This window comes from Danio rerio, chromosome 2 (assembly GCF_052040795.2).
Source record: "Danio rerio strain M-AB ecotype USA chromosome 2, GRCz13ab, whole genome shotgun sequence".
Lineage (NCBI taxonomy): Eukaryota > Metazoa > Chordata > Actinopteri > Cypriniformes > Danionidae > Danio > Danio rerio.
Window position 1 is genome coordinate 16,551,339 of NC_141022.1, and position 27,374 is coordinate 16,578,712.

At 37.9% G+C, this 27,374-nt stretch overlaps 1 protein-coding gene across 2 annotated transcripts in view; it reads right to left on the reverse strand.

Moving 5' to 3' along the window:
* pde4bb (phosphodiesterase 4B, cAMP-specific b) overlaps positions 1–27,374 on the reverse strand; it is a 158,009-nt gene that overhangs the window by 97,389 nt on the left and 33,246 nt on the right. For both annotated transcript variants that reach the window (XM_087240574.1, XM_087240575.1), the window contains one exon: positions 6,623–6,843. In XM_087240574.1, coding sequence (XP_087096700.1) covers positions 6,623–6,843 — 221 coding nt within the window. The remainder of the gene's footprint in view (positions 1–6,622; positions 6,844–27,374) is intronic.

Below are 27,374 nucleotides of genomic sequence, written 5' to 3' on the forward strand. Positions count from 1 at the left end.
TGGAAAATGGAAAATTACAATAATAATAATAAAGTATTGAATACAAACAATTGCACTCATTGCAGGGCTGGACTAAGACAAAAAAACTAAAAATAAATAAATAAATAAAATAAAAGAAATCAGCCCTGGCATTTTGGGCCAGAGCGGCCCATTACATCAATCAAAATGCTCCCCATCTGTGCACGCCCTTGAATATGTTTACCAACTCCCATTCTATAAAAGCACAAAAGCCGTACATAGGAAATAACGAGAGTTGACAAATTAAAAACTTTATTTTTTAATATTTATTATTTTTATACTAATAATACTTATACTAATATTATTATTATTATTATAACTGCTGACGCACAGTTAATGTTGATTAATAAAACAAAGCTAAATAATAAAAGCAATGTTTCAGAGACCCTTAAATAAATGTATAATTCAACAATGAAACATCAAACGTAGCTAAAAGATTTTACATTGTCAATCAAATGAACAAACAATTGAAAAAATGCAACAAACATTATTTTCTTTCCGAACTACAAAACTAAATATACAAAAAAAACAAAGTTGCTCAAGTTGCACACTAATTTGGTCATGTATAAATATCATTATAATAACCATATTGTATAAATATTATTGTCACTATAAGCCTACATCATGCTGATGATCAAAAACACAATGTCATGATATCTCATGCGATTGTCTTCTGACTGAGTGCATCTTAAAATACATGAATGACACTCCTCATAGAGCTTGAGAAGCAGACACTCTTTATAATTTGTAAAATAAAGACTTGCAGGTTAAGGAAACATCATAGGAGGAAGTTGCCGCGGGCCGTGGTGCCGATTAAAAGTAAAAAAAAAAAAGTATATTTATATGGACAGATAGGTAACTAGATAGAATAGACAGGAATATATTGATTTGTGCCCCGCTGCACGCTGTAGAGCGCAGACGCAAATGTCAAATCCTGCTCTCCGCTTCTGCTCTCCTGTGGACCCGAGCGCAAGGCGTGACTATTGACTATTCTGACAAATACACACCTACGTTACACAGAGCCCAACATGGAAGTTTGTGATTGGGTCAGCCCAATGTCAATAAAGAAAAGAACCAATGGGCTGCAGATTATGTCATACGGCCGCTCTGTCCTGAAAAAAAACATCTTACTTTCAGACCGTGACAGCTCAAAGGATTGTCAATCGCTTAGGCAGAAAAACATGACAGTCTGCCAAGTGTTTTATGGGTCGATCAGATCATAAGAAGATGATCAGCCCAGCTCAAAAAGTACGTCAACCCAGCGGGAAACTACCCCTGGCCACAACAGGAAAAAAAAAAAGAAAAAAAAAAGCGTTAATTTTTTTTAACGCGTGAATTATTTCAAACTAATCGCATGCGTTAACGCGTTAATTTTGACAGCGCTGATATATACTAAAACTGAAATAAAATCAAATCTAAATACTAGAAAAGAAAGACTTGAGCAATCTAATAAAACAAAACTGAAATAAAGACTTTTAGAATCTTAAAGGGAATAATTAAACAAATCAAACAACAACTAATAATCAATTACTAAGAAGACTGGGATTGACAGAAAAATGGAACAATGGCTCTAAGGGTAAAAGTAAAAAAGATTGGAACATAAAATTAGGTAAATACTAGAAACAAACCATAAATAGACAAGCAAACTAGAACAGGCAAGACCAAAAGCTTAGTACAGATGCAAGGATACAAGACAAGTTCACATGGAATGAACCAGCAAAGAAATGAGAACACACAGCACATTATATAGAACAAAGCACACGAGAGACAGGTGAAAACAATCAGGATAATTGATAAGAGGGTCTAAATAAGAGGGTGGGGTAACTGAAAGCAAGGAGGAAAGACAAGAGGAGCACATAGCCAACACAAATTAAGACTTAGCAATGTAAATAAGCACAGGACAAACAGGCAAACTTTAAACACTGACAGCACAGACAAGACTGTGCTAATTTATTTATTTATTTATTTTTTTAATAAACATTTTTTTATAGTTATTTGACCACAATGTATATCACCAAAAACTGCACTTTATTGTTGTACCTCATTACTTTCTTTTTGCTGTTCTTTTTATGTTCCACGACTGCACACGGTCATCTACTGTAACGTACTGCAGAAAGTGCTTCTTATATTATAAATAAAATTGTTGGTTATTATCTAATGTTTTGTGTGTTATTAAATAATTTGAGCAGTTCTGAAAATAAGCAATATGACTTTATTGACAACAATCACAAAAATAGTAGACCAATACTAACGGTAAATAACTATGCAACATTACACAAAGTATACAATCAAAACCATTGTTCCACAAAATCTGTTTTTCTATTTGAGAAATATGAGCAGAGTGCATCTCTAGTGGGATTTGACTTGGTGGCTAGATGACAAGAATTCACATTTTCGTCATCAGTAGCAATCTCATCACAATCCTCACCATACAAGTGACAAAAATTGTGAAGCGCGTAACAGGCACTGATAATAGTGTTTATGTTGTTTATGTGACAATCACACCTCTTTATCAAGCATCTCCACCTACCTGATCCCAAGGATTCCATATCCGGGACCAGGCCATATCCTGAGCTGCTGCCGCGCTGATGGTCGTGGGGAGTGGAGAACATGAGTCTGATTCCAGCGACGCTCCAAGGACAGACGAGTCTTCGCTGAGGCCATCTTCCAGCCTAAACCATGGCGAATGAAGCTCTGCACAAGACTTTTGGCCAGCGGAGAAATTAAAATGGTCGTGCCCAACTGAGTCTGGTTCTCTCAAGGTTTTTTTTCTTCACTCCCATCAGGTGAAGTTTTTTTTCCCTCTCCGCTGTCGCCACTGCCTCGCATGGTTCAGGATTGGTAGAGCTACGCATCGATGAATTTGCTCTTCAGTGTTTGAACTCTCAGTAATGATTAAATCACACTGAACTGAGCAAAACTGAACTGAACTGAACTTAAACACTAAAACCTGAACCACACTGTTCCAGTTACTATGACCATTTATGTGAAGCTGCTTTGACACAATCTACATTGTAAAAGCACTATACAAATAAAGCTGAATTGAATTGAATTGAACCTTTCAGGAGGCCAAATGGTCTTTTTACAGTCATCCGTGCCTTGCTGAGGCGGTTGTTGAAGGTAGTCTGTGCAGGGGTTGTCTGTTGGTTTTCTGGGTATGGTTTCATCAACCATAGCAGCAACGGATATGCAGAAACCCCTAAAAGCATTATGGGCACATCAACTTCCCTAAACCTTAATAAGTTAGGAGGGAATAGGGCATTACTCTGACCCTTATCAAACAAGGACGAATTAGCAAAAACCCTTGCATCATGTACCTTGCCTGGCCATCGCACAATAATCTCCCAGAACATAATTCTATGATCAACCACACCTTGCAGAATAACAGAATAGAAACCTTTCCGGTTATATTAGTCTGCAGGGCTGACAGGTGGAGCTAAAATCCCAATATAAGTGCCATCAATTGCTCCTCTACATTGTGGGAACCCCCACTTGTCTCTGAAACCCTGAACTATGCTTTCAAATTTCTGTTCAGAGGGTGTTCTGATGAAAAGTGAAAGCAAATTTTTCACAATTGCTGAGGCAACAAAGTTTGTAATGCTCACTGCAGTTGAATGACCAATCCCAAATAAATGGGAGATTGTTCTGAACTCAACATTTGTGGCCAATCTCCATATGCAGATTGCCACACATTGTTCCACAGGCACTGGTTTCCTGAATGTAGTGGTTTATCTTTGAATAGCCCCTTTCACACAGTGATACCGGTAAATATCTGGAAAATTTCCGGAACGACTTTACCGGTATATTGAAAAAAGCGCTGTTCACACAGGCGAGGACGTTACGGAAATTTTCCGGAAAAGAGCATTCACACATCCATTCCAAAATACCGGTAAATTCTGACATCATTCACTACAAATGAGCTTTAAACGGCTGCGCTTGTATTTGTAAACATTTGACTAAATTACAAACTCTGTGGATGATCAATATTGTGAACAACTTTCGCAGGATCACTTTCGCATGTCGAGATGTTCATAATATGTGCGTGTGCTGGCGCTCACAGGCTGTTTCACAAGCACACGCAAAGCTTAAAGGTAAACAAACAACGGCTTATCATAAGCATCTCATCGATGATTATTTACACAGTTGGCATAAAGAAGAACATATAAACGTGACCTGACTAAATTCTAGCAGCTAAATGTGTCTGGAAAAATATTCAAAGGTTTTTATTCTCACAAAGCGCGCGGATGTAAATGCGTCTGACTGTTGTGATTGGCTAAAGCAGACGTCTCACGTCAGCACGTTCTAGACGTGCACGCGCTTATTACGGTAATCTTCCTTCTGCATTCACACAGCGCAGCATTCCGGCAAATTGCCGGTAATGTTACAACTTCTCTTTCTGGAAAATAGCCAGAACGAATTTACCGGTATTTTCAAAAAGGACCTGTTCCCACATACAACCTTTCCGGAAAATTGCCGGCAATTTTCCGGAAAGGTCTGTATGTGTGAAAGGGGCTAATGTGTGGCTGCAGGCTGTTGCACAACAGTAAGAATGCAGCCCTTCCCATTCTGAAATTATCCTTCCACTCACAATCTGTCCAGCTGGTGAGAACATGCTGCCACCACACATCAGATATCTGACGAATCCATATAACCCTGCAGCAGAATGGAAAAAAAAAATTGATAATTGTATAGTTTTTGCATACACAATCAAGTTACAAGCTCTTTGAAGTGGAAATAAACAAACAACAAAGCACTATGACAACGCACACATAATACTTATGTACTTAATATTAAATACCTAAAATACAGCTGTTATATCTGCTATATCACTGTTTACATTTAGTTGTGAATAATAAAAATAAACACTGATTAAAAACATGATTTCTTATGCATTTCCACTAAAAACTTCAACAACATATTGTTACAATGTAAATGCTAAACAATTTAATCAAAATGTAGATCGAAGTGTTACAGTTTTTTATGAAATAAAAAATTAATAATTAAATAACCTGTATATAACAGAAGTAGTAACAAACAAATGACGTTATGTATTGGACATTTGATTGTAAAATATGCAATATTTACAGCTTTTTAATAGTGTTATCGAACTTTATCTACAACATATCCCTAATAGTTTAAGGTGTTACACCATTATTAGCCATACTACACTACAGTTATCATTAATACATACTGTGTTTGACATTTAATGATACACCTTCCTTTTGTTCTTATTACTTTTCATTTTTCTCACCTTATAGATGTACGGGAACTGTAGTCGCTCATTAAAGCTGCAAAGTCTTTGCTGCATTTCAGCTGCCACCTCGCAAACTTCCTGATACGAGCAGCACGATTTTGTGAAAATTTCCGAGCCACATAAACGATAGACCGGCTCTTCGTTATGCTGTGAAAGGGCTGTGCACCACTGAGGAGCTAACGACTCAAAAAAAATCACCCACAAACTTAACAAAGCAATGGACTCCATTGTGCTTAGCGCATCTCTTACTGTTTATTTTGAGTACGTCACATTATAATGACGCACTATAATGATGTAAACAGGCTTGGGTATGAATGCTAAAAACACAGTGTGAGTACGGGCCGTCAGGGGAGAGGGGAGGGTGCGATCATGCCTCGGCCCGGTTCAGGGCAACTGTACATAGTGTGAGCACGGCCTAATTGTCAATGTCTGTTTGAGAGCCACAGTTGGCCTAGGAAGCAAACATACTTCAGTCTGTGAGTTGAAACCTGTCCTGGAGTGTGGAGTCTACCCCTGCTGGCCACACTTTGATGGTCCTCACTGATGGCTTCACACAGTTGATGAGGGGTGAGTACTTGGGGATGAGGAACAAAGAAAGGTGATCTGATTGACCCAAGTGAGGGAAGGGGGGGTTACAGAGTAGGCTTCAGCCCTGTTTGTGTATACATGTTACAAAGTTTTGTTTACCCTCGTATGGCAGAGTAAAAGTTTGAGTGAGTAAAATCCCCCGCAACAATAAATATAGGACGATTCTAAGGGCCCATGCATTCAGGGGGCCCCCAGAGACATTATTAAGGTCATAACCCCCCACCCCCATTCTTCACTTTCATTCGCGATCATTTTTTCAGTTTAGAGGGAAAAACCTTAATACCTTAATACTGATTTTCTAAAACATTATTATTGCTTTTATGTGGAGCTAACATTTCCACATTCATTTATAAAGAGATTTTATTAATTTTGTGTAAAAAATACACACAAAATTAATAAAATCTCTTTATAAATGAATGTGTAATATTTCAACTATATCTGAAATGCAGAAATAATAGCTTTTTAAAAAATATTTGCGCTTTATTAGTTTTTTTTTTAAGTACTGCTATGTTATTTAAACAAAACTATATATTTTTAAGCTGAAGGAAAATTTTATAAATAAATGTATGTATTGTAGTGTTTACAGGAATTTTGGTACCAATTGGTATTGAAATTTAAAAATTCCATAGTCAGATTAAAATACTGTTAAGCATGTTATTAAACACCACTGATTTGCCATTGTGTTTATGTGCATAATATTTACAGATGTTTTTTGACAAAATCAGGGTTGCTTGGAAGCACATTACAATGTCTTAAGCTCACCTATCAGGAGGGACCGGTGTGATATCTATACGTGGTGGAGTAATGAAGCCCAGTGATGTGGGTCTGGAAACGTTATCTTCTTGAGGACTGCGAGCCCTCTCAGCCTGTCTCCATGACAGCGGTGGCAACACAAGGGTTCCTGAGTGCCGTCTGGGACATCGCCAGAGATCCACACCTAAAGTAGCCCCTGAAGATGTACATCCTGAGAGGTCCTTGCTGTCCTACCATAATAAAAATAAAACAAAAAATAATGCACACTATCCACTGCAAAGCCTTGCACAATTAAAAACCTATTAGGATATAAATACATAAATAAACAATTGAAGGTATGCTAAAAATATGTTAAAAGTATGCAAAATTTATTGTAGAAAAGGATGGACTCTTCACACAGTTGTGTATAGTGGAGGGCATTCTGCTACACACCATCAATCAGTATGGATAAAAATGTATCTATTTTCTAAACATAGTTCCAGATGTTAATGTGATTGATTTTTTAGGGTATAAAATAGCATACAACCCATCAGCAAGAAAGCAACCAATGCCATTTAAACTATCAGAGAAAATCTTCTAGGGAAAAAAATGGCAATTGATGATAATGAATTTTCTATGGAAAAGATAGCTATGGAGGTGTTGACTCAGACGCATGTTGTAGTTTAACATGCCTAGAGAGTATTTATTGAACAGTAAAGTGGGGTGTTCATGCGGTGCTGGGCAATGCAGTGCAGTGGACATGAAGAGGAAGTGCTGGAGTGAGTGAATGCAGGCTGTCCGTCTAATCATATTCCTAATCATTCCTTCGTCTAATCATTTTCCTTAAGCTGTGGTTGAACTAGAGTTTGTGCATGTGAAATTATGTAGTACAGCGCTGTGAAAAGGGGCGAAATTATACAAGAATATTAGACATTCAAAAAAGCGAGTGATTGGTCCATATTTTAAATTTCTGTCCAGAGAGGTCATGTTTTGATTCTCGATTGGTTTCACGCAATCATGTGATGTGATTTCGCAGGTCAGAGTTCACCAAGCTTGAACTTTCCAAAGCAGCGAACTGCGAAACTTGCCACATGACCATGTGTTTCCGGTCCTACGCTTTCACGCGCGTATGAATGAGTCTATAGTGAGAAAAGTCCAGTGTGACTACAGCTTTAGTCCATGAAATCTGTATTAAAATAGGAGAGAACAATTAGTCACTCTAAATGTGGAAATAAGTTCAGCTTATCCTGAGTGAAGCTATCCCTTTACTATGCTCCGGGAGATTGTGCTCAGATGCTAGTGATCATAGTTGCTCCAGGTGCTGGTAGTTGTGGTAATGATCCGTTGATGCCACAAGTGGAGGTCTGGTGTTCTCTGATGAGATGAAAGAGGTAAGAGAAGGGGTTAGTTGTCAAACCTGCCAAGCCTGACCACATCAGAGATCACCCACATTGTCATGGGCCTTTCCAGAACAATGTTGGACTTGAAAGTTGAAGTCCTGGAGAGCAAAAAACCACCTGGTGATTTAGGATTTTCCTTGACCTGGGACATTCACATACAGCAAGCCAAGAGGTTGATGGCTGAACAGGAGCTTGAATGGCATGAATCCTGTTAAGCTTTGGGGTACCTCCCTCACCCCGAAGAGATTGACAATCACATTGGTCAGGTAAAGGGGAATCGCCTCAGGATATTTGGTGGTATACTTCATGATGACCAGGATATGCTCATGGCCTTGAGCAAAGTGTGGCATACAAATGCACTCAATGGACACCTCAATGATGGGCAGCGGCACAGGTTTACATTGTCCTGTTTTTTTGGGAGTATGCTGTTGTATGTTGTATTTTGCACTGTCTGTATTTTGCAATGTCGTTGTATTTGCACTGTCTGGAGCCAGCACCTCAGCGTTTCACTCATCATACCACACGGGCTGCTGATGATGTGACAATAAAAGTGATTTAATTTAATTTGACACGGGCTACAGGGAGGTTTTTTTTAGGTGAGATTTGTTGACAGGTGGCAGAACCATTTGACCTCAATGTACATCCAGGCAGTTGAGTTGATCTTGGATGTGCTGGTATTAGCCGCTCCAAGCATTTAATATATACATATAGATATATTAATTTATTTCATTAAATGCCATATTTTCCCTAGAAAATTGTCTCTGCTAGTGTATATATATACTACCAGATGATGACCAAATGATATTTAACAGAGCAATGTATTTCTTATTTGTTTTATTTCAGCTACATAAAAAGCAGTTTTAAATTTTTTATAAACTATTTAAGGCAATGTTCATTTTAAGCAATATTTATTTTTGATTGTCTACAAAGCAAACCATTGCTATACAATGATTTGCCTAATTACCCTAACTTGCCTATTTGACCTAATTACCCTAGCATTTAAATTGCCCTTTAAACTGGATACTAATACCTAAAAAATATCTAATAAAATATCATCATGGCAAAGATACTGTCTTTAATGACTCTAAATCAGTCATTAAAACTATTGTGTTTTGAAATGTGTTGAAAAAAAATCTCTCCATTAAACAGAAATTGTGACGTTTAAAAAACAAGACGTGGAACCCAAATGTAAGTAAAAGTCTTTAATGCTGAACTTAACCCTTAAAGACCTAGAGGTATTTTGTGGGCACCTAATGGGCCTATATTATTATTTTTTTTTAAAGCAGTTTTATTTTTATTTTAGCAGTCAGCCTCAAGTGTCATATATCATTTTAAACAGGAGAACCTGAAGTTTCAATCTGTATCATTTAAAGGTCCAGTCTAAAATATTTTTTGGTCCAAAAACATATGAAAAGACAGAAAATATTCCAGAATTTTCCAGAAACGATTTTTTTAAAAAAGTGGCATTTTCCAGTTATTTCAAACAAAACCTTATGAAGTTTGTTTTTCTTTCTTTAGAAATACATGCTATGATGTTTTATACTTCCAAAATAAATTTTGTCTACATCCACAATTCCCTGAGCAAGTTATAGCAATTTATTTCAATGTTATTCCAAGGCGTTTTTCTATGGGGGAAAAAATGCATTTATTTACTGACAATGTATTTGCCCAAAAGTTCTGGGAATGAACTAAAGAGAAAAAAAAAATGTTACAAAATAATAGAACAGTGAAGCAAATTTGACTTTTTCCAAATAATATATTTTCAGTTACTATAAACAACACCACTTACAATGAACAAATAAAAAAATAAGAAAATAATAAATAATGTGTCAAAGTCCAAATAAACATGGTGCAAATCCTCAGTAAAAAAATAGATATAAATATTTACTGTACCATAAATAGTTACATAACTAAACTAGATTCAATATGGAACATCCATATACATATGGATTTGGATATGGTTGTCTGCAATGCAGACAAACAGCTGCACCTTCATTTGCGTCTTTTGAAAACAGCAAGAGCAGCAGTTCGTCTTTGCTGTGTCACTGTTTTGTCATGTTTCTGTGCTGCTGTGCATGCAAAAGTACTTAGTATGAAAATTATTTTATGCGTTTTTTGCGTTTTATTTAGCCGCGCATAAATGTATGCCTATCTCTCATTCCGTGTTGTTCAAAAAGCTTGTTGATCCACAAACAAAAGCGAAACCTATGCTTATTGGTTGTGATATAGCGAGTTTGAACCAATCTGGGCATGGAGGAGGGACAATGCATCAAAGTATGATGTCTGGTTTGTCCGGAGACACAGTGACGAGCGTTTCTTTGTCAAATCAGCGTTGTCAAATTTTGATGACGTAACCGCACTGATTCCGGAGCATTTGAAAGTCCGCGAAATGTTATGTGATACAGCACTGGAAAGCTGAGATTCTCTTCTTTATGCCAATCTTTGAATTGTATGAATCGGATCAGCGGATCAAAAGTTATTAAACATTTAAGAGCAATACTTATTTTTAGCCGCGGGCGGCTGTCTCGGTCTTTAAGGGTTAAACAAAACAGGGAAAATGGTGAGTGGCTGGAAGTATAGAAACTATAGGAGTAATTAAAGAGATGGTCCGTTTTGGCAGCGCTGATAAATGTTCATATAACTCATCAACAGAGCAGATCAAACATTCGTCGTAGAAGAAACAGGAATGTCTCCGATGTACTCATCAACAGAGCAGATCAAACACTTATCGTAGAAGGAGCAGGGATCATCAGAGACAGCAACAAGGAAATCAACCAAACCACTCACCACAAGCGATCTCAACGAGAGGAGCCTGACAAAAACACAAAGGACCATGAGCAAACAACGAACTGACAAAGTGAGACAGGAACGCTGAACATTTATAGGCACATAAAATACGCTACACCTGTAGCGCGCTGATTATCAGCCGAGCGTGCTACGCAACAGTTCTGGTAACAAAGATCATGTGACCGCTCAGCTGATGACATGAAAACAAACACCCACTGACAGACACGCGACACCCACACAAACACAGAGAGAAAAAACACGTATCATGAGATTAGAAACACGTATTATGATAGTGAACTGTCACGCAAGCCAGACACTTTAAATAAGGAGCAGATGGATCCACAACCGTGACATTACCCTCTCTCCTATGGACGCCTCCTGGCGTCCCCAGACGAGCCTACCTGGCGTTGTAATCATCAATAAGAGAGTGGTCCAGTATGTTCCCGGCCGGAACCCAACTTCTCTCCTCCGGACTGTAACCTTCCCAGTCCACCAAGTACTGAAATCCTCATCCCGTCCGTCTAGAGCCCAGAATGCGCTTAACCGATTAAGCTGTCTCCCCATCTACGAGATGGTGGGGGGGGGGTGGGGGACGGGGGGGGGACTGGTGTGTGTGGATTAATTGCCGTATGAAAAACGGGCTTTACTTTGGATACATGGAACACGGGATGAATTCTCCTGTACGCTGGAGGTAATTTGAGGTGGATTGCCACATGACTAATGATTCTAGTGACAATAAAAGGGCCGATAAATTTAGGAGCTAACTTATTACAGACGGTGCGGAGCGGAATGTTCTTAGTAGAAAGCCCCACTTTTTGACCGACAACGTAAACGGGAGGCTTAGACCAGTGGCGATCAGCTTTATCCTTGGTGCGCGTCCCCACTTGGAGGAGGGTCTGTCTGCCCCTATTCCAAGTGCGGCGGCACCTCTGGACAAAGGCGTGAATGGAGGGAACCGCAACTTCGGATTCCAGACTGGAAAAAACTGGTGGCTGGTAACCTAGACTACACTGAAACGGAGAAAGGCTCTTGGCAGACACTGGTAACGAATTATGTGCGTACTCCACCCACGAAAGTTGTTGACTCCAGGAGGAAGGATTCTACGAGACCAAACATCGCAATGTACGCTGAAGATCTTGATTGGCTCTCTCAGTCTGGCCGTTACTCTGGGAATGAAAACCAGAAGAAAGACTAACAGTGGCCCCCAATAAACGACAGAATTCTCTCCAGAATTTAGAGACGAACTGTGGCCCCCTGTCAGAGACCACATCCCTCGGGAGGCCATGAATGCGAAAAACATGGTCAATGACTGCAACCGCTGTCTCTCTGGCTGATGGTAATTTGGGCAGAGAGATAAAATGAGCAGCCCTCGAGAACCTGTCCCCCACGGTTAAAACTACCGTGTTACCGTTAGAGGATGGAAGACCCATAACAAAATCTAGCGAGATGTGTGACCAGGGTCTCGAAGGCACTGATAGTGGTTGGAGGAGTCCAGCAGGTGGACGATTGGAAGACTTGGAAACCGCACAGACAGAGCAAGCCAAAACAAAATTGCGCACATCACGAGCCATAGCTGGCCACACAGCATACCTCGTTGTTTGATAACAAATAATGTGAGACTCACCCCTGGGTGACAAGCTACCTTGGAGGAATGACCCCACCGGACAACGTCAGACCGTAATCCCTCTGGCACGAACAAACAACTCGGTGGGCATCCGATCAGGGGATGCACGGACTCAATCTCCCAGGAAATGTTCGCTACGATGATGTTCTGGGGGAGCACAGGATCAGGCGATGACTTGCGATCCGAAGGATCAAAAAGACGTGACAACGCATCAGGTTTGATGTTCTTGGAACCTGGTCTATACAGTAGGTGAGAGTTCAAAGTGGCTATTAACGCCGCGGCTGGTACCGCCGCCGTTTGAAATAGGTGCCGCTCTGTTTTTAGTGTATGACCGCAGTTTGTGAATGAGCCGCCAGGGGGCGCAAAGGGACGGGATGCGAACGGACAGAAATAGATCATACAGCTACTGTGCTTGTAAATGATATTAAACAATAAGTCAAAGCATTATAATTCCTTCATTAATCATTTAAAATTTGTTAACACGCTTTATTGTAAACTTTTTAAGTGCAAAGAGGATTCGTTTTGGAAAATAGAATTGAAGAAGTAAAAGACAACTAAAATGAAAGCACAAACATTTAGTACAAATAAGTAGTCTTAAATAAATAAATAAATAAATAAATAAAGCAGCCTAAATATAGAAAGATGTTCAGTGTTTGCTATTTTGATAGGACTAAGACAAGACATTTTCATTTATGTTTTATTTCTGTTTTTATTTCCATTTTCGTTGTTGATTATATTTTACTATCTTATTTATGTCTCAACAATTGTACATAAACGAATAATAAACGAATAATGAAAATAAATGAATAATGAAAATAGGCCTAAATAAATTATTTATTTAAAGACATTGCCGTACAGTACGTGAAACACTGAGAAAAATAAATTGACCTACCTTAAGCAGATCACTAAAAGTATAATAAAATTATTTTTGCCGCAGGACATAAATTAAGTCTTGCAGGTTTATTTTTAATAATTTAGTTTCAGTTCTGTTCATTTTTTTTTTTTCAAAACGTCAATGTTCTCCTTTAAAGTAGCTATAACTGTTGTTTTGTTTTTTTGTTTTTTTTTTTTACTTATGGCTCAGTATGTTTTGTATTTTAACTTCATATTCAGTCACCTTGCAAATGTGTGTGAAATATAATGCCGCATAACCGCGGAAAAAGAAGAAAAAACTGTCGAAGGTTAGAGCTAATTCATCAAAATAAGCTATATTAAAATACAACATTTATGTTAATACAGGCAGAGTGTGAACAAACTCAAGGCTAAGATATGCGCTTGCCTTTTAATGCATTTGCGGCCTTTTTATAGGCTAAAGGAAACTATGTATAATAATGTTTTTTTTTTCTTGTTTTTTTTTTTGTATGATAAAGGACAATACACATTATGTTATTGATGTAAACTTAGGCTAAAACTTACCATTGATAAACGTGACCTACCTCAAGCAGATCACTTAAAGTATAAAAAAATAAAGTAGGCTATATATATATATTCTTAATAAACTTCACAGCCACAAATATAAAAACAACTTGTATTAAAACTGGGCGAGGATTAGAAAGAATACGATGCTTGTTATATATAATTTAAATTTTGATTCCAATTTCTGCAAGCACATTTTTTCACTCGCTACTCTGCCAGAAACTTCGCCGCCGGAGAGCACCTCAATAATGTAAACATTTGTTTAAAGATGGAGCGCAAGATGTGCCGAGTGGCAACATGTGAAGAACGATGGCAAAGCTAAGTGTGATTATTGTAATAAACTAAGTTATAAAGCAGAGTCCCGACCAACAGGACTAAGCATATGCGGTTGGCTCATTCTTCACGAATATAGAATTAAAATAATGGCGCGTTAGGTTCACTAAGCAGCGCATTCTCTCCGCCTCATCGTTTAACCAGCGGGACACGCTGCTGAAGCAGGAGAGACGTCATTCATAATCTTAGCTGATGTATCGGAGTCGAAAGAATATATCAAAGAGGAATTTTCTTTTAACAGTCCCGATATGTTTAATCTTTTTATTTTATTTTTTTTTTCGTGTCATTTCTCTTCAGCAAATTAGATATTTTTTAAAGCTGCTTGATTCTTTTAAAACCGAAAGCAGGGCCCATAGTGTTTTTCCATAAGATACTCCTTTATGAATGTTTTAATTTTTTTATTAAAGTTTTTAATGTGCTTTTTGATAGTTTTATTTTATTTCAAGCAGCATCTAAATGCGAATTTATCCTCAAAACTTGGCATGAGAGCGATGCAAGTCATGTGTGGCATAATTGCCTTTTTTCCCTGCGCGTGCGAGATCAATTTCTGATCTTTTTGCAACTAAAATGAAAGCATAAACATTCAGTACAAATAAGTAGTCTTAAATAAATAAATAAATAAATAAATAAATAAATAAATAAATAAATAAATAAAGCAGTCTTTTAACCTAAATATAGAGAGATGTTCAGTGTTTGCTATTTTGACAGGACTAAGACAAGACATTTTCATTTATGTTTTTATTTCTGTTTTTACTTACATTTTCGTTGTTGATTATAGTTTACTATCTCATTTTATGTCTCAACAATTATAGATAATAATAAACGAATAATGAAAATTAATGAATAATGAAAATAGGCCTAGATATATTATTTATTTAAAGACATTGCCGACATTGAGCTTAAGTTGAATGCAGCTTCATCAAAAGCAGAAAAAAATAAAATAATTTGACCTATTTTAAGCAGATTATAATAAAAATATTTTTGCCGCAGGACATAAATTAAGTCTAGCAGGTTTGTTTTTTTAATACTTTAGTTTCAGTTCAGTTTTTTTTTTCAAAACGTCAATGTTCTCCTTTAAAGTAGCTATAACTGTTGTTTTGTTTTGTTTTTTTACTTAATGGCTCAGTATGTTTTGTATTTGAATTTGACGCGTCAGAAAAAAAAAACCGCTGAATCTCTGCAAATATTTGGTTAACTTATAAAACAAATGTATGGTTTAGTGATGTTAGTAATGCATAGAAAAATGCAAAGCAGAATTATTAAAGTTATTATTTCATTGATCTGAACATAACCATTTATAATATAATTACTAACCCGTCGTCTAAAATATTAAAATAATAAAATAGTCTATTATTTTATTCATGGCTAGAGCTTGATTAAATTGATTAACAAGCCATGTGCTTTTGTTTGTTTGTTCTCGGTACTGGGTATACGCAAAACATTTTCTAAAATGTCAAGCAGTATTTGTCTATAGAGCAGCATTTTGCTAATTATAATAGTCCTTTATATTTATATACATGTGTTTTTGCATATTCGTTATTTCACTTGATGCATTCGTTATTTAATGTTTGAATACTGAAATAAAAAGCCATCGTTTAAAAGGTTATTTCACCATCAAAATGTAGCCTGTTATATGTATCATTAACGTTTTATATAAAACTGCTGTGCAGTGTAAATGGGACCTTAATACAGTTTAAAGCGAAGTTGTCTGTAAGGATGATGGGCATGGCATGTCTATTGTTGTGGCTCGCGTTGTGAATATTAGAAAATAACTGTCGGGTGAAGATTTATGGTCGTGCGGAATTGTCTGCTGCTGTCATGGCTCAGCAGGCAACACCCTATTCAGCTAGGCTATGTTCGGTGTTTGTATGTACAAATTCGTTTTGGCGAATGCTAGAGCGTAATAGAGATATTTTAAATAACAAGTATAGTTCAGTCCAGAAGTTGCTGTGCATAGAAACATTCATTTTCATAAGGCCCCATTTGCGGTTTGGTTTTAAAACGCATAGGTTTTGCTACGGTTACGCCATCCGTCCTCGGGAGTTTTGGATTTTGTGTAACCATGTTTGTGGAAAACACTTGAGGGTGGAGACATACCCCTTCCCCCGTCTCATAACCAAAAGCTTGTCTTTCAGGTGTTAATGGGCATCGAGACCGAAGTCATGTCGCATTTCCACTGTCGGCCTATAGCTCGCAGCGCGTAACGCAAACCCAGCCCCCAGAACGTCCCCCGAGTGTTGGCATCGTGCATCCGTTAATAACTCGGTAGAAAATGTATTTTATAACATCCTCATTTAGACACAGTCAAACATTCAGCCCAAATGCACTGGAGAGACCTGAAACGTGTTCCCAAAAATGCTCTGTTTGCACGATTTGATTATTATCATCATATCCAAATACTTTATAAATAATATTCTTAACCTTCTCTGGTGTTTATTGTTTTTAGAAAATATCTAAAATCTTTTAAAAGAAAATATCTTGTAAAATAAAAGTTTGATTTGGCTTTAACGGTTTTATTTATGTATAGGCCTACCTAAACTGTTATAGCTTGCTTTTGCTTGTTTTATATTGGTTTATTTATTTAATGCGATTTTATTATATCCGATAATGTAATTCTTTAAATTATATTTCAATGTGGCTTAGGCTTATCAAGATATGACACTTGTTTTGAGTCTACAAAAGGTTATTTGTAAAGTGTTATGTCTTTCTGTTGTATTCATATGGTGTATTATCTGCAAAATAAATAACAAAAAGAAAGAAGCCGCTAGCAGCATCCACAGAGCTGTGAAGAGAGCGCTCTTTTGCTCGGTCTCTCACACACAACCTTTATGTCTGCTGTGTCTTTAATATGGTGTGTAGATTATTATGCGTTATTGAAACATCAAGGGGGACGCAGCAAAATCACTTATAAATTAAAATTGTATTATTCTATGCAACAGCCTTACATTTAAAACGGAAACATAAGGGCGATTTTAAGCAAAAAGACCTCAGCCTATAAGTCTAGATGTTTTCTTTTCCTTTTTATTTATTTGTTTATTTGTTTGGCGCATGTGTGCGATAGGAAAACTATAGTGTAATTACGGCAAGCCATCTTTCCCAGACTCGGGGCAAATTCCTTTCACTCCGTCCCGAAGCCCCAGCTGGCCCTCCTGCCATCCACTGCGTAAAACATATGCTGGATAAGTTGACGGTTCATTCCGCTGTGGCGATCACAGACTAATAAAGGGACTAAACCGAAAAGAAAATGAATGAAGAATGAATGAATAAATTAATAATAATAAAATAAAAATAAGGTAATAATAAACACAAATGCCGCGTAAGCGGCCTTTTTTTTAGAGATGGTACATTTGAATTGCCTCTTCCCACTTCCCCCACCTCGAAATTGAAAGTTGCAAAGAGAACTCAATAGCAAAGATCATAGCCCATTAACACATCAACACATAGTCCATTTACACATCAACACAGTGCAAGTTTAGCGGAAGAATGTCAAATCAGAATCACGCAGATGAAGCACACCAGCTACTACTATGAAACTATTAAAATTGTTTTGTCATAAATTTGCTTATTTGCAGCAGCTTTTTTTCGCGCAACAGAAAAGCGGCGTTGGGAAGCCGTCAATGAATAAAAACAGGGTCAATAGTGAAAATCGGCTTTTCATTGTATCCCTATTACCTATATCAATGCATTGAAGGCCTTTTATGGTGTCATCTCGATAGAATAGCCTAAGTTATAAATAATTTAAAGAACAAAGTTATAAAAACTCACATTACATAAATAAACAATTAAAAATATGTTTAGGTTGTCTATTTAATTGCCCTCGTGATGATGGTGTGCTTTATCATTATGTGCGTTTTACTTATAACTAACCTGATTTAAATGATGGATCTGCGACAGAGAAACTAGGGGTTTTGGGGGACATGCATCACTATATCCTTTTTTTCCCCAAACTGTGCATAGTTCAGCTGCAAGTTACTGTACGTCTTTTTTTGGAAAAGCACCCCATGTCCGCTAGTGCCGCGCGCCTCTTTCTCTGGGCAAAAATGAGTTGATTTTTAAAATAATAAATATATAGATTAATTAAATTTTCAGCAAAAGAGACATTTATTTCATATTTCACTATGCATTTCATCTGATCTTTATAGCTTAATTAAACACATATTGTCAAAACCCACACATAGGCCTATTGTATGAAAATGAAAAGGGCATTTTTTGTTATTATTACACTACTATTTGTAATTTGTTGCCTAGGCTATTTTCACATTTGAGGTGCTTTATTGGCATGACAAGTAACTGTACATTCGTTTTGCCAAAGCAGTGCGCGTCTCACAAACAAGACAGTGCAAAAAGGGCAGTAGTGCAAACAAATATGAAAATAACATATAGGCTAATAAAAAAATGATTAATAAAAATAAAAATAGAATAAAAAATAAAAATATAATAATAAAAATAAAAATAGATTTTTGATAACATTAAACAGGATAAAGGTAATAATAGTAGCCTATTATCAAAAGTAAGTCCACATAAAGAGTTCCAGTATTTGTGTGTTGGAGACAGGAGCGGGTATTGTTGGGTGAACACACAGCAGCACACACACTCCCCCAGTAAGATGGGTTCTGTTCGACAGGGACTCAAAGTTGTTTTGTATGTGTTGGATTATCGGGTAGAATTTCTCCCGGATCTCGGAGTATTTAGTGCACTCGGGATATGCAGCTCCGACTCAATCAGCTGCTGAGGGCACAGCCGCTTCTCCACCGGCAGCCATGTTTTTTTTTGTGCGGGCCCGTCTTTACGGCTAGCTGATGTCCGCTGCCCGCTTCTAACATGTTAGAAAATACTGCAAATCAAGCTGTCGGTATCTCCCCGCGGTTGAAATTGTTCGTTATTCCGAAAAAAAGAAGAAATATCAGCGCGCAGTAGTTGCTTTCTAGATTATTTAGGCCTATATTCAGCTGTTTTAATCTTGCAATTCTGATAATTAGAGATAATGTCTGTTCAACTTGTCTGTCATTTATTTCTCATTTGCTACTTATTTTATTAATTTGTTGATGTTAATATACTACATAGTCTTGTATATGCATATCTAAAATCCTTTGGCATTCAAATTTGCTTTGAACTTGAAAGAGAGAAAGAATCGGATTTTACCTGTCAGAGCACATTGCATATGCTTTTTTTGAAATAACATTTATTTAACAAATATTTTAGCACATCGAAAGTAATTAAATGACCTGTCTTTTGATTAAAACCTTTATGCAAAAAGATCAGAAAAAAGGCAATATGCGACACATGACATGCATCGCTCTCATGCCACGTTTTGAGGATAAATTCGCTTTTAGGTGCTGCTTTGAATAAAATAAAACTATTAAAAAGCACATTAAAGAATACTCATAAAATAAAACCTTGATAGAGGAGTATCTTATGAAAAAACACCAATTGACGGGCTCTGCTTTCGGTTTTAAAAGAATCAAGCAGCTTTAAAAATATAATTTGCTGAAGAGAAATGACAGGGAAAAAAAGATTGAACATATCGGGACTGTCAAAAGAACATTCCTCTTTGATATATTCTTTCGACTCCGACACATCAGCAAAGATTATGAACGACGGAGTGTCCTCCACTGCTTCAGTGGCGTGTCCCGCTGGTTATAAACGAGGAGGCGGAGAGAATGCGCTGCTTAGTTTCGGCTCGATATATTTAAATAAAAACTAACAACGAGCTGCTTATAACGCTCAAAAAGTTAAACTCAAATGCACAACCCTTGTTGGTTGCACCTGCAGGATGCACAATGAACCTAACGCGCCATAATTTTAATTCTATATTCGTGAAGAATGAGCCAACCGCATATGCTTAGTCAGTCCTGTTGGTCGGGACTCTGCTTTATAACTTATTAGTTTATTACAATAATCACACTTAGCTTTGCCATTGTTCTTCACATATAGCCACTCAACACATCTTGCGGTCCATCTTTAATGTTTAGATTATTGAAGGTGCTATTGACGTTTTGAGAAAAAAATTAATAGTACTGAAACTAAATTATTAAAAATAAACTTGCGGGACAAGGCAAGCACATATCTTAGCCGTTTGTTCACACTCTGCCTGTATTAACATAAATGCTGTATTTTAATATAGCTTATTTTGATTAATTAGCTTTAACTGACAGCCTTTTCTTCTTTTTCCGCGGTTATGCGGCATTATATTTCACACGCATATGCAAGGTGACTGAATATGAAAATAAAATACAAAACATACTGAGCCATTAAGTAAAAAAACAAAACAAAACAACAGTTATACTTTAAAGCAGAACATTGACGTTTTGAAACAAAAAAACGGAACTGAAACTAAATTATTAAAAATAAACCTGCCAGACTTAATTTATGTAATATTTTCATTATTCATTTATTTTCATTATTCGTTTATTATTATGTACTATAATTGAAACATAAAATGAGATCGTAAATATAATCAACAACGAAAATGTAAATAAAAACGTAAATTAAAAATATAAATGAACATGTCTAGTCTTAGTTCTATCAAAATAGCAAACACTACATCTCTCTATATTTAGACTAAAAGACTGCTTTATTTATTTATTTATTTATTTAAGACTAATTATTTGTACTGAATGTTTGTGCTTTCATTTTAGTTGTCTTTCATTTCTTCAATTCTATTTTCCAAAACGAATCCTCTTTGCACTTAATAAGTTTACAATAAACCAGGTAAAAAAAAAATTAAATGTAAGTTGAGGTGATCGCAAGTTCACAACTGTGAGGTGATGTGCTCTATCGGCAGGATAATCTATATTATTTTGCTGTTTTTCATATGCGCACGTTTAAGATTTGAGATTATAACATTGCCATGATAGTCAAAGAAATCAAAACATTATTTTCACCCCAACGCAATTTAATCGGGCACTGAAGGCTAATAACTTAATTCTTATATTAGCTTTTTGACTTCTCACCATGTATCTTTTCTACAGCATAGTATAGTGTAAGAGCATGTCTATTACCAGAAAAACTAAATTAAAATTATATTTTAATTGAACACATCACATCACATACAGTAAGCTACGCCTACAGAACAGTCTGTTTAGCATTGTGAAAAGGCAAAGCTGAATATCTGTGGTTAAAGTGCCACCCAGCGGTCAAATGCTGCTGGCGCATCAAGCACCGCCGTCGCCGCGGCATGAATGGCGGTACAAGGAACACATTGAAGTAGTAACATCTGTACGAGATGGTAAAATTAAACCGTTCGAAAAATAATGCCCACCGAGCCTGCCTGGAGTTCAATCTTTTAGCGGATCTAATATATTTAAGATTTTTATGATCGGTCCAGACGATAAAAGGCACCCCCGAGCCTTCTAACCAGTGATGCCACTCCTCCAAAGCAAGCTTGACGGCCAATAACTCTCGATTATCAATGTCGTAATTTCTTTCAGCAGGAGATAATCGATGACAAAAATACGCGCAAGGATGGACCTTGCCATCCGAGGCAGAGCGCTGGGACAGGATGGCTCCGACCCCAACCTCCGACGCATCGACCTCCGCCACAAACTGCCGGGAAGGATGAGGGGCAATGAGTATCGGAGTTGAAACGAAGCAGCCCTTTAGTTTGGAAAAGGCAGCTTCTGCTGCGCTGGACCACCTGAACGTCGTCTTGGAGGAGGTCAAGGAAGTCAAAGGTGCGGCGAGCTGGCTGAAATTGCGAATAAAACGCCAGTAAAAATAGGCAGAACCCAGAAACCTCTGCAGGGCCTTACAGGAATCTGGGGTTGGCCAATCTACCACAGCCTGAATATTCTCTGGATCCATGCGCAACCCCTTGACTGACACGATAAGTCCCAAGAACTGAACCGACTGTGCATAAAAAAACGCATTTCTCCTCCTTGACATAAAGCCCATTCTCTAGCAGCCTCTGCAACACTCGCCTGACATGTTGAATATGTTCCTGGAGAGAGAGAAAAAATCAGAATGTCATCCAGGTAGACATAAATAAACTGATCTATCATGTCTCTCAACACGTCATTGACGAGTGCCTGGAAAACAGCTGGAGCGTTGGAAAGCCCGAAGGGCAGAACGCAGTACTCAAAATGCCCTCTAGGGGTGTTAAAAGCTGTTTTCCACTCATCCCCGGGTCTTATGCGAACAAAATGATTAGCATTGCGAAGATCTAATTTTGTGAGCCCCCTGCAGGCGCTCGAAGGCTGAAGACATCAGCGGCAGCTGTTTAGCCCTCGATAGTCTATGCACGGACGAAGGGAACCATCCTTCTTTTTCACAAAAAAAAATCCCGCCCCCGCCGGTGAAGAAGACGGGCGGATGATTTTGGCTGCTAAAGAATCAGAAATATATTTCTCCATGGCCTCCCTCTCTGGAACAGACAGCGAATATAACTTGCCTTTAGGCGGAGACGTACCTGGCAGTGAGTCTATAGCACAGTCATAGGGACGATGAGGAGGAAGAGAAGCAGCCTGGGACTTACTGAACACTCTCTTCAGGTCGTGGTACTCACAAGGCACGTTTGACAGATCCACCTGCTCCTCCTGAAACACAGAACAAGACACAGTGGAACATGCAGACAATAAACAAGACTTATGACAGCTCTCACTCCAGTGTTGTGACCCCAATTAATATGAGGCTTGTGTAACACCAACCACGGGTGTCCCAGAAAAACAGGATTTTTGACAGTGTTAGTGAGAAAGAAGGTAATAGTCTTAGTATGGTTTCCTGAAGTGATGAGTCTAATAGGAGCTGTAATATGTGTGATAGTTGGGAGAGGTAGACCGCTAAGTGCGTGAAAAGCTATGGGTGAAGAAAGGGGAAAACAGGGAATTTTTAACTTCTTAGCTAAATCAGAGTCAATAAAACTCCTGAATGAATGAGCGCATGACAGGGATGAAAGTTCGAATTGAATTCCAATTTAATGGGTAGGAAAGTGGAATCGGGTGAGTCCTTCCCTGTCATGACCTCGCCCACCAAATGACTCTTACCAGCGGATGATTTATTGTTCTTGGTCGGACATAAAGCCGCATAATGACCAGCAACCCCACAGTACATGCACAAGCCCCCTGTGCGACGGCGTCGTCTCTCCTCCGATGAGAGGCGGAACCTTCCCACCTGCATGGGCTCGGGTTCCGGATCGGGGGGTGAAGCCTCCGGAAAACAGGTCTGTGAGCGAAACTCCCTGTGCATACCTCTGCGCTGCATATGGTTGTCCACCCTTATGGCCAGGCTGATGAGACCGATGTAACTGGCCTCATGTAACTCCAAAGCGTAAATCTCATCTTTTATATGGTCCGCGAGTCCGTGAAAGAACATGTCCCACTGAGCTTCACTGTTCCAACCACACTCAGCAGCCAGGGTGCGGAAATCGATGGAATACTCCGCCACCGTGTGATCTCCCTGAAGCAGCCTGATCGAAAACTGTCTTGAGCTCCTCTGTAAAGGACTTGAATGTTTGACAGCAGGGAAGTTTCCTCTCCCACGCCGTGGTTCCCCATAATGCCGCCTTACCAGTCAAAAGGTTGATTAAAAACGCCACCTTGAAAAGACGATGGTTGCAGTGAAATGTACAGAGAACACTTGGCGATAAACGCTCTGCAAAGTTGAGGTTCACCTGCGTAAGACTGTGGTGGAGGCAGTCGCGGTTCGGTGAATCTCATTAGCAACCGGAGTGACTGGTGGTTCGACGGAGGGAACTGGTAGGGTGGATCCAGCGCTGAGACCCGAGCTGAGTCGCTGGACTTGTGTTGTCAGCTCGGACACCTGATTTACCAGTGCTTGTATAGACTGACTGGTCACCTTCATTTGTTGCTCCTGGTGATCCATCCGGGCAACACTGCATGACAGCGCATTCTGTATCTCCGCCGCACTTGCTGGGTCCATGTTTGGTCAGTTCGTTCTGTGACTTTTAAAAAACAAGATGTGGAACCCAAATGCAAGTAAAAGTCTTTAATGCTGAACTTAAACAAAACAGGGAAAATGGTGAGTGGCTGGAAGTATAGAAACTATAGGAGTGATTAAAGAGATGGTCCGTTTCGGCAGCGCCGATAAATGTTCATATAACTCATCAACAGAGCAGATCAAACACTCATCGTAGAAGGAGCAGGGATCATCAGAGACAGCAACACGGAAATCAACCAAACCACTCACGACCAGCGATCTCAACGAGAGGAGCCTGACAAAAACACAAAGGGCCGTGAGCAAAGAGCGAACTGACAAAGTGAGACAGGAACGCTGAACATTTATAGGCACATAAAATGCGCTACACCTGTAGCGCGCTGGTTATCAGACGAGCGCGCAACGCAACAGTTCCGGTAACAAAGATCATGTGACCGCTCACACGCGACACGTATCATGACAATGAACTGTCACACAACGCAGACACTTTAAATAAGGAGCAGATGGATCCACAACCGTGACAGAAATTGGGGAAAATATAGAGGGGGGCTAAAAATAAAGAGGGTTAATAATGTCTGTCTTCAACTTGGAATGACACAAGGAGAAAATACTGAACTACTGAAATGTAATTAATACTTTAAATGAAATTCCTTTTTTTTGTGAAGGCAGCTTAAAAACACCTCTCATATGGAGAATGAAGTCGTGTATTGCAACATTTGAGTATAAAACAGTGTCAAAATCTTGATAGTTCTGTTGATCTTGTCTATCAATTCTGATCTTAATTTTGTATTTTCTTTTGGATTCAAGTTAGATGGTTGACTGGACCATTTGAGCAGCTTTATTTTATTTCTCTAAACCATTTGAGTTTCCTTGGCAGTGTTTTGGATCATTTTCCTGCTGAAATGTCCACCCTGGTTACAACTTCATCATCCTGCTAATGAAGATGTTGGACTGAAGCAGCTAATATTACTTTCCAATGAGGAAGGGCAGAGAGTTGCTGAATTACTACAGAGAGATTTTAGCTGCTGTCTGGGCTTTCACTGCCTTTTTGCACCTCCATTTTTTATTTGTTCAAAGCTTTTTTCCGTGTCATTTTATTACAAATAACTTAATTTGTAATCAAATTAGTTTAGATTTCTTTACATAGACATCATATATACCTGAAATCTAAACCACTTGTTTTCAACCTTATCAAACTGCCAATCATTAAATGTTTATTACTTAAAAAGAAAAAAAAAAAACAACAATACATCCATATTCTAAATATTCTGTCAGCAAACCATAAAGGTAATCAGAAGAAAATGTAGACTTTGTTCTGTGTATCATTCAAATTTGTGGCTATATAATAGTCAGGCAGACTGAGATGACAACAAAGTGAACGTTTTCTTTGTTCTAAAAAACAAGGTTCACAAAAGAATATTCACAAAAAAAATAAATAAAAAAGTTACTGTTTTGAATTATGTATTTCTCATATTTTTATCACCAAAATGACAAAATATGTATAGGTTTCACTGTCATTTAAAAAATTGAGTATACACATACCTGCGTGTTTGTCCAGATTATATATTAAAGCTTTTATTCAGTGAGTATTGCATACTTTCAATAATCAAGCATTTAAGTCAAATTAATAAATGCTTAGTCCGTGAGGTGGTGTTCGGTGGTGGTGCTTAACATCTGAGCCTGAGACTAATCGAAGTTAATTTTCCCTGTTATAATACACAATTTTATATCTACTTTCGACCTAATAATTTGAACAAATACACAAAATTACCAGATTGTATAGCTGATATTAATAATGCACTATGGTATTACATGATGTTTGATGATATTTTTACTGATATTATAAATGTACTTAATTCTGGACAATTTTTTTGTTTTATGAAATATAATAACCAGCTGTTGGGGTAGATCCTTCTCATATCCAGCACTTAAATTCTGGAACAGCCTTCCTAGCACAGTTTGGGAGGCAGACACACTCTACCACTTTAAAACTAGACTAAAGACACATCTTTTTGCATTATCATGCACATAAATGCACATAGAGCACAATCAAAATTCACTTCACTTAACTTTGGATTGTTAGGCTGCATTAATTAGGACAACCAGAGCCAGGATCACTTCCGAAAAAGCAAATTGTAATTAAAATAGCATCTATGCTTACATTAGTCTGTTTCTCTTATGAGGAGGTCTACATAATCTTATCTCCAACCAGTATCCTGAGCAGACGGCTATCATTGTCATGGATGATTACTGCAAAGACAACAGTGATATATGAGCCTTGGCACTAATTCTGTGAGTTACCCTAATCAAAATAAAGTTGGTGCTATCAGCATAGCTGTGTTAAGAGATTTGGTTCTTTCTCATTATTTGGCTCATTGGGAGTTTATAAAGCTTGAACAGGCGAGGTGCTAGAATTGAACCTTGTCATGCACTGTAAAAAATGTCCATTATTTAAACGGTAAAAATCTGTACAATCTACAGTGAAAACCTGTTAAACGATTAACAGCTAATTTCAGTGTAAAATAATAGCTGTAACAGATCTAAATAGCTGTAACAGATCTAACCTTCCTCTACAAAACTCCCAGCATGCATTGCAACATGAATAAATTATGCAGCTTTATGCTCTTAAAATTTCTTTCTTGGCGAATCAATGGTGCAGTAGGTAGTGCTGTCACCTCACAGCAAGGAGGTCGCTGGGTCAAGCTTCGGTTCATTTGGCATTTCTGTGTGGAGTTTGCATGTTCTCCCTGCGTTCGCGTGGGTTTCCTCCGGGTGCTCCGGTTTCCCCCACAATGTGGTACAAAAGACATGTGGTACAGGTGAATTGGATAGGCTAAATTGTCCGTAGTGTATGAGTGTGTGTGTGAATGTGTGTGTGGATGTTCCAAGAGATGGGTTGCGGAAAACAAAAATGAATGAATGTGTTCCTGGCCTTCACTAAGCTTAAATAATAGTTTAATGAACAAAAATTGTGAATAAACTTGACTGTTGATGTAATAAATTACGTTTTTAAATAATAATGTCAAATAACCAACATTTCTCAAAATTGATATATCTCTTTTTTGCAACTTGTTTTGTGTGTGATATGTATATGTGTGATTGTTTGCTCCAGGGAACAGCCAATGCTGATTACATCGGTGCTATCACAAGCATTAAAAGGGTTAAAGGTGTGTTCATTTTCTTTTATTACCACAAGAAGGAAGCCCATACCACACTTTGAGAATCACTGGCTTAAAGCATTTTTGGATCGAATTTTGTCTCATGGAATGGAGGTCATTGATGTAGAGATTATACCACAAAGTGATGATGTAACAGATCACTAACTATTATT